Source organism: Megascapheus bottae, chromosome 6 (assembly GCF_031878675.1).
Source record: "Megascapheus bottae isolate mThoBot1 chromosome 6, mThoBot2.hap1, whole genome shotgun sequence".
Classification (NCBI taxonomy): Eukaryota; Metazoa; Chordata; class Mammalia; order Rodentia; family Geomyidae; genus Megascapheus; species Megascapheus bottae.
Window position 1 is genome coordinate 6,090,821 of NC_143514.1, and position 14,753 is coordinate 6,105,573.

The 14,753-nt window shown below is 36.1% G+C and overlaps 1 protein-coding gene across 1 annotated transcript in view; it reads right to left on the minus strand.

Moving 5' to 3' along the window:
• Positions 1-2,363: 2,363 nt before the first annotated feature.
• The window catches only part of Hfm1 (helicase for meiosis 1), an 81,133-nt gene continuing 68,743 nt past the window's right edge, over positions 2,364-14,753 (minus strand). The window contains exons 33-38 of the mRNA XM_090334176.1: positions 12,865-12,968; positions 9,304-9,549; positions 7,689-7,779; positions 3,677-3,788; positions 3,441-3,589; positions 2,364-2,469 (exon numbers count right to left, since the gene is read on the minus strand). Of these exons, the coding sequence (XP_090190302.1) occupies positions 2,400-2,469; positions 3,441-3,589; positions 3,677-3,788; positions 7,689-7,779; positions 9,304-9,549; positions 12,865-12,968 (772 nt within the window). The 3' untranslated portion in view covers positions 2,364-2,399. The remainder of the gene's footprint in view (positions 2,470-3,440; positions 3,590-3,676; positions 3,789-7,688; positions 7,780-9,303; positions 9,550-12,864; positions 12,969-14,753) is intronic.

Sequence of the window (14,753 nt, forward strand, 5' to 3'; positions counted from 1 at the left end):
GTTCTCATTTTCCACACCTATAAGTTCTCCACACAGAACTTTTCATTTTGATCACAATATTTCAGGTTTAATTAAATTCCTATTTCTTTTGCTTCAAAGTCTCTCTATATAAAATAAACACTTTAAGCACATTGATTTTTCATTTTACTTTTATGCTGGTCTCAGAGTTTAAACTCAGAGCTTGAGTGCTGAGATCACAAAGATCTCAGCTTCCTTAGTAGCCAGGATTGCAGGTACAAGCCACTGGCTCCCCAGCTTCAAATTTTCATCTTAATGGGGTTTAATAACATACATGGATTGGAAACACACCAATTTTAAAGAAAACTAAGACAAATAACTGGTTGCCATTATTTTTCAACACAAGACAAAAACCACTCTTAGTTTATCCTAAATATTTTGAAATTAGTTTTTTTTTATCATAGTGATGTATAGAGGGGTTACAATTACATTCATACGGTAGTGGGTACAATACTTCTTGAACATTGTTACTCCTTCCTATGTTTTCTCCTATGTTCCATCCCCCTCAAGTTGTAGAGTTCATTTCTAACATATTGTCTTGTGAATATTGCTGTTACACTGATTCATCCTTTGTCCTTTGATTCACCATCCCCGATTTCAAATAAGCAAATAAATGCATATACAATGCACCAGGCACCAAAGTCAGATACAGCAATAACAGAGGATAAACCATAAGGGAAAGAAAAAAGAAACAAAGTAAGAAATATCCTCACATAGAACATTAAAATGGTACTGGGTTTGAACTCAGGACTTCGTGCTTGCTAACTAGGTATTCTCCTTGAGCCATCTCTCCACCTCTTTTCTCCCTGGTTATATTTGAGTTAGTGTCTCACTATCTTACTTGGGCCAGCCTGAAGCATTCTTCCTATGGTTGAGATAAGAAGCATGAACCACCATATCCAGGTATTAGTTGACATGGGGTCTTGTGAACAATATGTCTGGCTGGCATAAAACTGTGATCTTTTCAATCCCAGCATCTTGGGTATGTAAGATTAGAGATGTGAGCCACTATACCCCATGATTTTGATCTACATTAATACACATGGCTCACAAATATTTACTAACTGTAGCAATAATAATCTCACCTGAAAATATCTGTCTTCCTCTTTACTTATCTTCTAAGGCTAAAAAAACTCTAAAATTTCTTAAAGGGCTTCAACTTCATATGGTATCTAAATAGTAAATTAGAAATAAGCTTTTCTTAGAATGCATATATAATATTGAGACTTAATTTATTTGAAAATAGTATGTCTATTAAAGTAAAAGCTTTTTTTTCTTTTCTAGTTCCGGGGCTTGAACTCAGGGCCTGGGAACTATCCTTGGGCTTTCTCAAGGATAGAGCTCTATCACTGAGACACAGCACCACTTCTGGCTTTTTCTGTGTATGTGGTACTGAGGAATCGAATCCAGGGCTTCATTTATACTAGGCAAGCACTATCACTAGGCTACACTCCTGGGCCCAGCACAACAGGTTTTTATTTTATTCCATTGGAAACAAGCTAAAATATAGTAACAATCTATATTAACACTTCATTTATTATTGCTCAAAAATAAGATAATGAGGTTCAAACATCACTAGATTCTTAAAACCTAAAGCAGCCAATAAGATAAAATACACGAGTACAGCACCATGTAACGAACAATCTACATAGCAAATAGATTCCCTGGCAGCATTATTTTGCTTCCACAGAATGCTTTCTTTTCTTTTTCAATTGCAGAGTGCCACTCCTGGCTTTTTCTATTTATGTAGCACCGACAAATTGAACCCAAGACTCTGTGCAGGCTAGGCAAGTACTCTATTACTAAGCCACATTCCCAGCCTGTGAATACTTTCTTAAAATAAAAATGACATCTCAATTGAGGTCCTGTCATAATCAAAGAATTAAACAATTATTTCTTTTTTATATTTATTTATTTATCTATTTATTTATTTATTTTTTTTTTACCAGTTTTAGAGCCTGAACTCAGGGCCTGGGCACTGTTATTGAGCATCCTCAAGGCTAGCACTCTACAACTTGAGCCACAGCACACTTCCAACTTTTTCTGTGTGTGTGGTACCAAGAAATCGAACCCAGGACTTTGTGCATGCTAGATGAACACTCTACAACTAGACCACACGCCCAGCCCTAAACAATTATTTCTAAGTGTAAATCTCAGTGTAAGCTCATTAGAACAAAGCCACTTTTCAAGAAAAATAAAAAAGCAGTTTTCAAAAAGTTACAATTGAATGAGAAAATAAATCAGTCCCTCTAATATGCTAGAAAAAAAGTCAAGAAAACTTATCAAGAAAGTCTTAGCAATTGATTGTCTAAAAAATGAAAAGCATACTTTGAGGTTAGGGGGTCTCTAAATTTTGTTTTATTAAGAAGATTTTGTTGTTTTTACAAAATGCCATCAAATATTCCCAGAAAATTCTTCATTTCTCCAGCTGCATCATCAGGATGGTAATAACTGAGTGGGAAAAATCAATTATAAAATTGACCTTTTGTAAAACCATTTATTTTAGAATACAGAATAAACAATGTAATATGAATACAACATAGATTAACCTGAAGATTGTTCTGAGGTTTATATATCAAATGAACCTTAGCCTTTATAACCCTTGTCTGTGAGTATAAAATATCAGACTTTGGAAATTGCAGAAGAGCCAAGTTTCCTAGGTATATCTTTAAATATACTGCAAAATAATGTAACTAATAAAAAGCATGAACAAGTCTTGAATCTTAGACTCTTCAAGGAGAGAAGCTGCAGCTTCCCTTCCAAAAATCATTAGTTGTAGAGGAACTGATTAGACTTATCCTAACTTTGCCACTGGCCCTCTTGATTTGTAAAATAATTGGATGGGTGATACAATTTTTTTCTTTTTTTTGCCAGTCCTAGGTCATGAATTCAGGGCCTGACCACTGTCCTTGGGCTTTCTCTAGGCTAGAGCTCTACCACTTGAGCCACAGTACCACTTCTGGCTTTTTCTATGTAGATGGTACCAGGAAATCAAATCCAGGGCTTTGTGCATGCTAGGCAAACTACCACTAGGCCACACGACCAGCATGTAAAATACAACTTTACATCTTGAAAAATTAGCTTGTCTCATTTGTGTTTCTGAAATGATACTACACTTAAATGAGGAATATACTACATTTCAATCAGTGAAAACAAATTTATCAATTCAATATATATGTTTTATAATTAATAGCATCAAACATATGGGTTTTCAAGAATTAAGATACTTGAAGTTGTAAAATATCACAACTCAACTCAAACTTAAAACCTGAAAAATTCAATGTTTTTTTTAATAAAGAAAAGATTTATCCTCAAAAACTAAAAGGCTCTGATCTTTAATATGAACTGAGAAAGAAATGCTGAATTTTCCCATAAAAGGGTTTTATTGGTATAATCTTGAAATATATTTAAAGAGTTCTAACCTGAAATCTGTGCCCTGTTTAGATTCACTATTTTGAATTACGAAGTCGACTTTCTTAACTGTAGAAGACTTTGGTATTTCTTTGGGCTGAGTAAAGCAAAACCTCTCAAACACTGGTGACAGATCTTGTTTTCTTTCTTGCAGGGGAACCTGTATTGGGTATGAAAAATAACAGTCATTGGAAGTTTAAGTATTCAGACAAAACTCAAAACAAAACATGGAGGTACTTCTACTTACAATATTTGCATTTCCACCTTGTTCTGGTAATTGTGTCCTGGAGGATGGACCCAACTCAGACATAGTATGATTCAATAAATAAGTATCTGGCTTCTCAAATGATGAAACAAAACTAAAAATTAAAATGTAGCAAACAAGGAAAGGATTACAGATTATTTGTAAAACAAGGAAAGGATTTACAGGGGCCAGAAGTTTGGCCTACTGGTAGAGTGCTTGCCTAGCATGCACAAAGACGGGGGGGGGGGTTCAATTCCTCAGTACCAAATACACAGAGAAAAAGCCGCAAGTGGTGCTGTAGCACAAGTGGTAGAGCTCTAACCTTGAGGAAGCCCAAGGACAGTGCTCAGACCTTGAGTTCAAGCCCCAGGACTGGCAATGGATAATGGATAGCTAGGCATAAGACTCAATTTGTGTGTGTGTGTTTGTGAGTTTTAGGGCTTGAACTCAGGGCCTGGGCCCTATCCCTGTGCTCTTTTGCACAAGGTTAGTATTCTACCACTTTAAGCCACAGCTCAAAATTATTTGTAAAACATGGCAAACAAGAAAAAAAACCTTGTTATATTAATAGTGTATATTTGGGGAATGTGATCAAAGTTTATCATGCTTATAAAAATTGATGATTTGTATCAGTTTATCATACTTATTAAAAAATTGGTCTATATCTTACACTCATGGGAAACTTAATACATTTCTTTTTCAAGACCAATTTACTCACTCCAACTTAGATAAGAGTACCAATTTTTAAGGGAGTATAAAATAATTATACAATAATTCTTTTTAAAACTGAATCTTAGCCAGCCTGGCTCACTGCCTGTAATCCTAGCTACTTAGGAGGCTGAGATAGAATCAAGGTTCAAAGCCAGACTGGGCACAAAAGGACTTGAGACGCTTATCTCCAATTAACCTCTAGAAAACGGGAAGTGGGGCTTGGCTCAAGGGGTAGGGTGGTAGCCTTGAGCTGAAGAGCTCAGGGACAGTGCCCAGGCCCAGGGGTAGCATGGTGGCCTTGAGCTGAAGAGCTCTGGGATAGGGGCCAGGCTGAGTTCAAGCCCCATGTCCCACAAAAACTAAAAAACAAAATAAAAACAAAAAACTCATGAATCTTGCTGGGTGCTAGTTACTGAATCCTAACTATTCAGAAGGATGAGATCTGAGAATTGTTCAAAGCCTGGGCGAAAGTGTGTGAGACTCTTATTTCCAATTAACCATCAGAAAATCAGAAGTAGAGCTGTGGCTCAAAGTAATAAAGCACAAGCCTTGAGTAAAAGCTTTCAGACAGTTCCCAGGCCCTGAGTTAAAGCCCTACAGCTGACACACACACACACACACACAAATTGAGTCTTAGGCTTACCCAGAAATCTGTAAATTCTGTTTATAGTTCTGCTTGCTTAACTTTTAGCCTTCTTTCTTTATTCTGGTTTCACTATGGATGAACATCTCTATCTTCTTTGTTTTTTTTTTTTTTTTTTGCCAGTCCTGGGCTTGAGCTCAGGGCCTGAGCACTGTCCTTGGACTTTCTCAAGGCTAGAGCTCTACCACTTGAGCCTCAGCACCACTTCCGGCTTTTTTCTATGTATGTGGCACCGAGGAATCGAACCGGGTCTTCATGCATGCTAGGCAAGCACTTTAACCACTAGGCCAAACTCCCGGCCCTTCTTTGTTTGTTTTAAACTCTTTTTTGTCTTTTCTTTTTTGGTACTGGGGATCAAACCCAGGATGTTGCACTTGCTAGGCAAGTGCTTTGCTACTGAGCTACATCCCGGCCCTATTTATCTTTTTATGTACAACCACATACCATAACCTTCTGCATTGAGTTCATTCACTAAAACACATTTATTATATATTGTTATGTGCCACAATGAATACAAATGGCAAATGTCCAGAAATTAACTGTGTAGCAGAGGGCCAGACAACATACACAAATATATAAATGCACACAACTCATTGTTTAGTGTGAGTGATGTCCTGACCACTGTGCTGACTTGAAAGAGATGACATGATTACTTACTAGTGATGCTGAATGGTGATTCAAGGATCCAGCAGTAGGCAAACTGAGAAACACTTAAATTAAGTCCCCTTAGTTCTGGAATTCTCTGAAATCTATAATTTTGTGATGATGATACAGCAAAATGACTTATAACAGCAAAATCCCAAAATTTCCCACAATTTAATCATTGTTTTTAAAGCCCATAAAGAATTTTTTTGCCAGTCCAGGGCTTGAACTCAGGGCCTGAGCATTGTCCTTGGGCTTTCTCAAGGTTAACACTCTATCATTTGAGCCACAGCACCACTTCTGGCTTTTTCTGTGTATGTGGAACTAAAAAATTGAATCTAGGGCTTCATGCATGTTAGGCAAGCACTCTATCAGTAGGCTAAAACAAATAATTCTAAAGTAAAATACTGGGCCCTGAGTAAAAAAGTTGTCAGTGTTTCTTGTGTTTGAAAAAGTATAACTTTTCCCACAATTTCCCCCCTCCCACTTGATTTTTAATGAAACCCAGCATTTGCATCATTGCAGATCCTTTAAATCAAACGTTTCTAAAATGATGGTTATCCCTTACAAGTCCATCTCCTGTACACCCAGACAAAATCCCCATTTACACATTTGACATTAATTGTTCACTCTACCTTAGTTATTATAACATACTAATTATCAAATTGAATCTACCTTATGTCTGAAATGTCTTGAAAATCCCACCGTACCCTCTTTGCTTCTATCACATGAACCCTGGGTTATGCTTCATGATAGTCTGCCTGCTTCATTGGCCATGGCCTCTGGTGGTCCCACTCTCTACAGTTTAGTTCATATCTGTGGCTAGAATTTTTTTTTCAGTCCTGGGCTTGAGCTCAGGGCCTGATCACTGTCCTTGGACTTTCTCAAGGCTAGAGCTCTACCACTTGAGCCTCAGCACCACTTCTGGCTTTTTTCTATGTATGTGGTACCAAGGAATTGAACCCAGGCCTTTGTGCACGCTAGGCAAGTACTCTACCACTAGGCCAAACTCCCGGCCCCTGCTGCTAGAATTTTTAAATTGTTTCCATATTTAAATTGTTGTTCCTTTGTGCCAGTATTGGGGATGAAACTCAGTCTGGTATTCTTGTTCAGCTTTCTCATTGGTACTCTACCATTTGAGTCATGCTTCCAGTCTGGCTTTTTTGCTGGTAATTGGAGAAGTCTCATAGATTTCTCTGCCACCAAACCTCAATAATCAGATTTCAGCCTCTTGAGTGGCTTAAGGGTATGAACATCTCTTCACTGCCTGTCATGAAAGTGAAAAAATCTGGAAGCCCCTAGGCCATATCCAGTCTATAAATTTTATTATTCTTGTTTTTGGCATTGTTGCCACTTCTAATAGCAGTGTTGCACCATACAACACATTCTTTGGATTACTATCAAAATTTTAAAATTATGAGATGTCACATAAAAATCCTAGTTTTTCTTGAAAGTTTCCCAGTATCAGTATCAACATCATAAAACTTACTTTTTCTTCATTGCAACAACTAGTTGGAGTTGAGTGGTGATTGTTCCTTTTGGACTGAGTACTCTGTAGGTAGCCTACCCACCAAATCATGAAGGCATTTGAATTTGTGACCCTTGACTTACAGACCTTTGTCTAATCATGATATTCAAAGTTCCTTCACAATCAGTCTATGGCAATCTCATTCTTAATAGTACAGCAACACATATTATAACTTACTGACCCTTGAGCATGACATGTCCGTTATACATGGAATTCCTGTTCACTTCTTTTCTGCTTTTCTAAAAATATAGGAAAATTCCTGAGTTCCTAAAGAGCATGATTCAGAAGGTGGAATCCAGGAATGTGCATTTTTAATATTCATCTGCTGATGATTCTGATTGTAGGTGGCTTAAAAGAAACATACCTAACATCTATGATTAACAGGGGTTAAATTATCTAGTACCTTATGGCTTTCCTGATATCTAATAATTCAGCCTCCCACTCTAGGTCAGAACGTTGAAAGAATTATAAACCAAAGTTCTAAAACTTGCCTGTTGGACATTGTCTTTTGGAATCTTCCATTTGACTTTTGGAAGGGTAGCTTACTTCCCCTGGCACTTGAACTTGGAGTTTCTTCAAAGCCTAAAAGACCAAGGAACAGCTGAATGAAGCTTATTTGTTTGTTTGTTTGTTTGTTGGCCCCATGCCCTTGAGCTTTCTCAAGGCTAGCACTCTACCACTTGAGTCACAGCACCACTTCCAGCTTTTTTTGTGTATTTGATACCAAGGAATCGAACCCAGAGCTCTTTGCATGCTAGGCAAGCACTCTACCACTAGGCCATTCTCCTGCATGCTTAAAAAAGAACAAAAAACAAATAAAATCTACTAGAGATTTCTCTCATAGATATGATGCGGTTTTAAAAAATATTTATTTTTATTTTCATATAAAATAATTCAAATGTTAGAGAAATAAAACTATAAAATTATGATTGAAGGTCCTCAAATCATCACTATTTACTTTTTTTTTTTGGTAATGGGACTTGAACTCTGGGCCTGGCACTGTCCCTGAGCTCTTCAGCTCAAAGCTACGGCCCTACCCCTTGAGCCACAGTGCCACTTCCTACTTACTTTTTAATTCAGATAGACAAACTGAAGTGCATTCAATATTCTAAAGGGTCTGCATAAAATTACTTAAAGTAAATCAGTTCATTGAAATTGATTTGCCAGTGACCAGTATTCACTGCTTGCTACCTTTTAGTTCACAATGCCATTCAGTCTTGAGGCAGGGATTGGACATTCTCCATGATACAGGAAACTGTGCCTGATGACCTAGGTCATAGACATTTTACCAGCCCTATTTTGTAAAAGGTGTAATAATTTTCTTGGAAAAGTATTAACATTTTTAGGTAATTCTTAGTACTCTGGACAAGAGTAATTCAACTTCTAACTTAGAAAGATTTTTTTAAATTAAAAAATCTGAGATAGGATATATTAAGAAGTAACAAAACCTCAGTGATGGAAGTATGAGTCCCCATGAGAAAGCTGACAGACTGACAGTCTGGGGGAAGAGTATCGCCACGTATTATCTTGTCAAGTACTTAGCAAGATTTTCAATTTTGAATTTTATTGAAATGGGGTGAATTTTTCTCTAACTCAAAGAACTAAGTCTTAGGATTTTTCAGTCACATCTGATTTAAATGCAGCTTCCAATATCAAAGAAATTAATCCTCTCTTATTTGGTCATATCTGAAAAGTCAATACTTTACTAAAAGTTATTTTATTTTCTTTGGAAGTAGGTTAATACATTCAAAACCATTTTTGCCCTTCACAAATATTAGATACCATATGTAGTGTTAGAATAGAGAGCACTGCAGTTTGTTTTATGAGGGAAAATTTAATGAGCAATCCGAATTTGAATACAGTTCTTAACAAGAGAGGAACAAAAGAACAGAAAAAGCTCAATTGCTGTAACATTATCCATAAAATAACATTGACTTCTATGTACAGGGGGAAAATCATGATGGATCACTTTTTCTGTTTTGCTAGAAACTACAACTTTAACAAACTAAATCTAATTAAGACAAAGATATTTAGTCCTAGGAACCAAATTGAAAAAAATAAAAATATTTTCTAATAAAATTTCTTTAAGTTAAAATACAATTTTACCTGATGTTTTTGTCTTCTTAGTATCAGTTAAGAAGCTACTGACTTCGATTAAGTTTTCATCATCAAAATCTTCCCAAACTTCACTTCCCAATTCAAAGTTCACATTCAAAACTTCTGAAAATGGAGATTTGTTTGTATCTACATCTTTCAAATTTTGGTTTCCAGATATATTTAGATTTTTGTTCAGTATTCTTGAGTGAGGGGCTTTCTCATTCGAAGTTCCAGAATAGTTCCATCCAGAAAATTCTGTTATGTGTTTATGTAAAAGAGTACAAGAACTTTAAAAATCACAAGAATCATTGTTTGGGTATGTGTGTGAAACACATCTTTCAAGTCACTAAGCAGAGTTCGTGAGCAACAGTTTTCAAAACACTGTGTCAGGCATTGTTAAACAGTATTGACAGTTGCATTAAATCTAATTTTTAGTAGATTTTAATGTTAACTAATTTTCCTTTTAATTTCAACATTAAAACAACTATAAAAACCTCATTATATAGTTTTCTTATCCCACAGATAACAAGCACAAGTAATAGTAAATATAATAAAGTATGGTAGATTAGAAAGTAATTTTTAACAAGTTCCTAATTTAAATGTACATAATTAAAAAAAGAGGAAACACAGCTGGGAATAAAGGAGATATAGTTTAGGTGCTAATATGTTCATTTTTAGTTAGACATATCTTGAAAGATAATGCATTTGTGTCTTCAAAGATAGATGCATTTGTAATTAGAGGTACAGATTCGAAAACCTTCCAAGTATATTTAGTGATTGAAGACTTGGGCTTACATGAAATTGTCTAGGAGAAGTTATTTTGAAGTAAAAAGAATAAAGAAGCAAAAAGAAAACAGTCTATTTGTCAAATCAACAAGAAAAGCTCAAGAAGTCTGAGAACGACTAAAGCAAAAGAAAGTAAGAAGCCTCAAATAGAGAGGTCAAAAAGCGAAAGTTGGAGAGAGTTAAATGAGTCAAGAGATCATTAAGTGGCAGTTTCAAAGTACTGATGGAGAGATAATTCACAACTGATTGAACAAACAGTGCCCAGGTAGTAAGAAAGTGAGCATGGTGAGTGTAAAATTGCTCTTCTGGAACTTTCTGTTTTGGTGAGAAAACAGCAAAGAGAGAGCACAGAATCCTGGTATTGGTTCATCTGTAGTAGAAGCATCTCCCTTTTCCTTTAAAGTAACCTGCTTCCACTACTCCATACGATCTTGTTAAGTCTTTGTTTATGGTTCCCTGTCTTTTCTAGGACCATAGGGACAAAAATGCCCAGTCTATAAAGATTGATCAGGGATGAACATATGATCCAAATGAAACCAGTTAGGATGAATTCAGGTCTGCAAATCAACAAGAAGACTATCTTTTTCTATTGAGGCTGTTAAACTAGGAAGACAATATTTACAATTATCTGCCACATTTAACAAATAAAGCCAATTAGCAACAGGCATAGTTAAGAAATGAGGGAAAGCTAGGGGTATGATATAAATTGAATGCCAAGAATAAAGGCAGAGTCCTCCCTGAACTTTTCAGTTTACATGAGATAACTGGTTATCCTTTGTAGTAAGAAAAAAAACGTTATGACTAGCTAGAAGGACACATGCAGCTGAAGAAGGAAAAGACAGAGGAAAGGATGAAGATAGAGGAAAGAGGAGAGGGACACTGGTCCCCAAAGGTCCCAGTGAGGGTAGGATCAAATGCAATTAAGATGATAGTTGAGTCTCAGCTACTTGGGAGGTGGAGGCAGGAAGATCACAAGTTAAAGACATGCCCAGGCAAAGTTAGCAAGACTATTTCAATAATAAAACAGAAGTAAAAAGTAGAAAACCCACAAAAATATAACTAGAAGTAGCTGGTCACGGTGGCTGACTCCTGTAATCCTAGCTACTCAGGAGGCTGATCTGAGGATCGCGGTGAGGATCACGGTTCATAGCCAGTCCAGACACTAAAGACTGTGAGACTCTTGTCTTCAATTAACCACTAGAAAACGGAAGTGGGCCTGTGGCTCCAGGGGTAGGGCAGTAGCCTACCAAGAAAAATATATGTATATATAACTAGAAGTGAATAGAATGAAAAATAAACTAAACAGAAGGGTGGGAGCAGAGCAGCAGTTTAAGGAGAGTATAAATTAAAGAATATAGTTGGAAGAAAATAAAAAATAAGAAGGCTGAAACATTTAAGCCTTCTATTCATTTCATAATAATTCAGGCTTAGAATAAGTAGGACAAATGCTCCTGATACAGGATAGGCAGATAAAAAGGAAATAACAATAACACAAGGGAGCCGCAAACAGTTATAGTACCATACCTATGTACCTTTTGTCAGCCTGTTCCTTCACTGTTCTATAATTCACTGTGATAAAGATAACTTCTTGACATAGAAACCAACAGTTCCCAAGGCAACCCAAAAGGGACTCTAGAGATTAGCCAGAGGCCTCATCATCCCATTACAATTGTGGTTTCAAGTCCTTGGCTCAAGGGCACCTTATTAGGTAAACCATTCTCATTCTTCAAAATATGCTCTCATTTCTTGGCAAATTCCATAATTAGCACAATCACTAGTGCAACCACTAAGCTGTAATTCATAAAACTGACAAAGACTCAGAGCTAGACACACTTGACTGCTCGGCCAAACTGCCTATCCTCAGTTTCCCTTGAGGGAGATATACTATCACTTTATGAACATTTCTGCTTTAACAAAACCTAGCTTTCACTTAAGTAAATGTATGCTGCTAAATACTATTCTGTCTGCCTCCCAAATCTTTAATCTTTTACTCTTCAATTTACAATAGGGAAAATTTTTATGTCTCTTATTGGGCCAAATGATATCACAGTACTTTAAAAACTGGCAGATAGTTCAGCTCTTGCCTCCCTCCCTTTATTGAGTGACTGATTTATTTTGGTGCTAGGGGTTGAACCTAGGGCTTTAAACATATGAGGTAAGCCACTCTGTCACTGAACTGCATCCACAGCCCTCTAAGATCCTAAATGGTTACCAAAAGATCCATAAAGTGAGAGTGTCAAAGAATGGATGGAAACAGAAGTCAGTGACAAAGACAAGATTTTTTTTTCAGAAAATCCTCAAATTATTATTTCATATCATTTTTATGTATATTCACATTGAACAAACAACTCACTGATTATGACTATTTCTCATTCATTTTCCCAGAGTAGTGAGTAATAGGATGTTTTAGGGAAATAATGCTAATAATATGAGTTATGATGAACATTAAAAGATGCATACTCTTTTACTACCCATTACCTACATTATATTTTCACCATATTATATGAATTATAAGATACAATTTTAAGAACTAAAGAGATATTTTTTAAACTTTTGTATTATTTTTAAATATAGCCAACACTGTGTAGGAAAGATGCCTTTTTTGACATAGAGCAAGATCATCTGAAATGACAAACCTCCAAATATGAAAATAATCCCATTAATCTAAGGAAAAAATTGCTAAGTTAATCATCATAATATTTATAAATGTTTTTTAGATACTACTTGACAATACAAAGTAGTGCCAAATTCATTCCTTCTCAAATCAATATAACAATAATTTACCTTTGCCTTGACATTCAACTGGTTCCTGTTGAGCTTTTCCACAGATTTCATGCTGATCCTTCTGCTCAATTACAGGCCATGTAGGTAAGCTTAAATATTCAGGCCTTTATTAAAAGAAATAAAACCATAAAAATGTTAAAGCCAGGTTCTGGTGGCTCATGCCAGCAATCCTAGCTACTTAGGAGGTTGAAAACTGAGGATCACTGTTCAAAGCCAGTCCTGCAGGAAAATCTGTGAAACTCTTACCTCCAGTTAACCACTAGAAAACTGGAAGTGGAGTTCTGGCTGAAAGTGGTATAATGCTAGTCTTGAGCAGCAGACCCAGGTCTTGGGTTCAAGCCCCAAGACAGACCAAAAAAAAAAAGCATAGATGTTAAACAAATTATGATAATGGATCTTACTTTAAAAACTTACTTATTTGCATAAATGAGGAAATTATTTTTATATCCATCACTCCTGTGATAAACTGTATCTTGCCTTGATAACCAGTGTAAAAAGGCTGTTGTTTAATGGAAGAAACCAGTACTTAGCTTTACATGTCCTGAATATTTGCTATCAAGATAGAATGTTTAAAAATATATTACTACTATTTACCTTAAAATCAGGAACAAGACAGGGATTCCCACTCTCTCCACTTCTCTTAAATATAGTGCTGGAACCCTTAGCCAGAGCAATAAGGCAAGAGAAAGACATCAAAGGGATCCACATAGAAAAAAAGAAATTAAACTATCCCTATTCACAGATGACATGATCCAATAACTGAAGGATCCAATAAATTCCACTCCCAAACTCCTAGAACTAATAAATCACTTTGGCAAAGTGGCAGATACAAACCAACCTTCCAAAGTCAGTAGGCTTTCTGTATGCCAACAGTACACAAACAGGATAAATCAAGAATATGATCCCATTGGCAATAGCCCCCAAAAGAATAAAATATTTAGGAATTAACTTAACCAAGAATGTAAAGGAATTATTTAATGAAAACTATAAAAGCCTAAAGAAAAAAATCAAAAAGGATACCAGGAAATGGAAAGACATCCCATGTTCATGGATAGGGAGAACCAACATAGAGAAAATGGCCACACTGCCAAAATTGATATATAAATTCAATGTAATCCCCATCAAAATCCCAAGGACATTCTTTACTGAAATAGAAGGTGTAATCCAAAGGTTCATAAGGAAAAACAAAAGATCTAGAATAGCCAAAGCAATTCTAGGCAAAAAGAGCAATGCAGGTGGTATTACAATATCAGACTTCAAACTCTACTATAAAGCCATAGTAATAAAAACACCTTGATATTGGCAAAAATAGACCAGAAGATCAATGGAACAGAAAAGAAAATCCAAAAATAAAACCACATACCTATAGTCAACTTATATTCGACAAAGGAGCCAGAGATACACAGTGAAATACATTGCCTCTTCAACTATTGGTGCTGGGAAAACTGGGCAGCCACATGCAGAAAAAGAAAACTTGATCCCAGCTTGTCGCCATGTACAAATATTAACTCAAAATGGATCGAAGACCTCAATATCAAACCTGAAACCCTGAAACTGCTACACATCAGAGTAGGAGGGACACTGGAACTCACAGGCACAGGCAAAAACTTCTTGAACAGTTTCCAGGGTCACAGCAGATTGAAGAGAGACTCAACAAATGGGACTACCTAAAAATAAAAAGTTTCTGCACAGAAAAAGACATAGCTACTAAAATAGAAAGCCAACCAACTGGGAAAAGATATTTACCAATTATACATTAATTCCTATGAGGAACTCAAGAAACTAATTCCCCCCCAAAACCCAACAAACCAATCACTAAATGGACAAGGGAACTAAAGAGAGACCTATCAAAAGAGATTAAAATGGCAAAGAAACATATGAGAAAAATG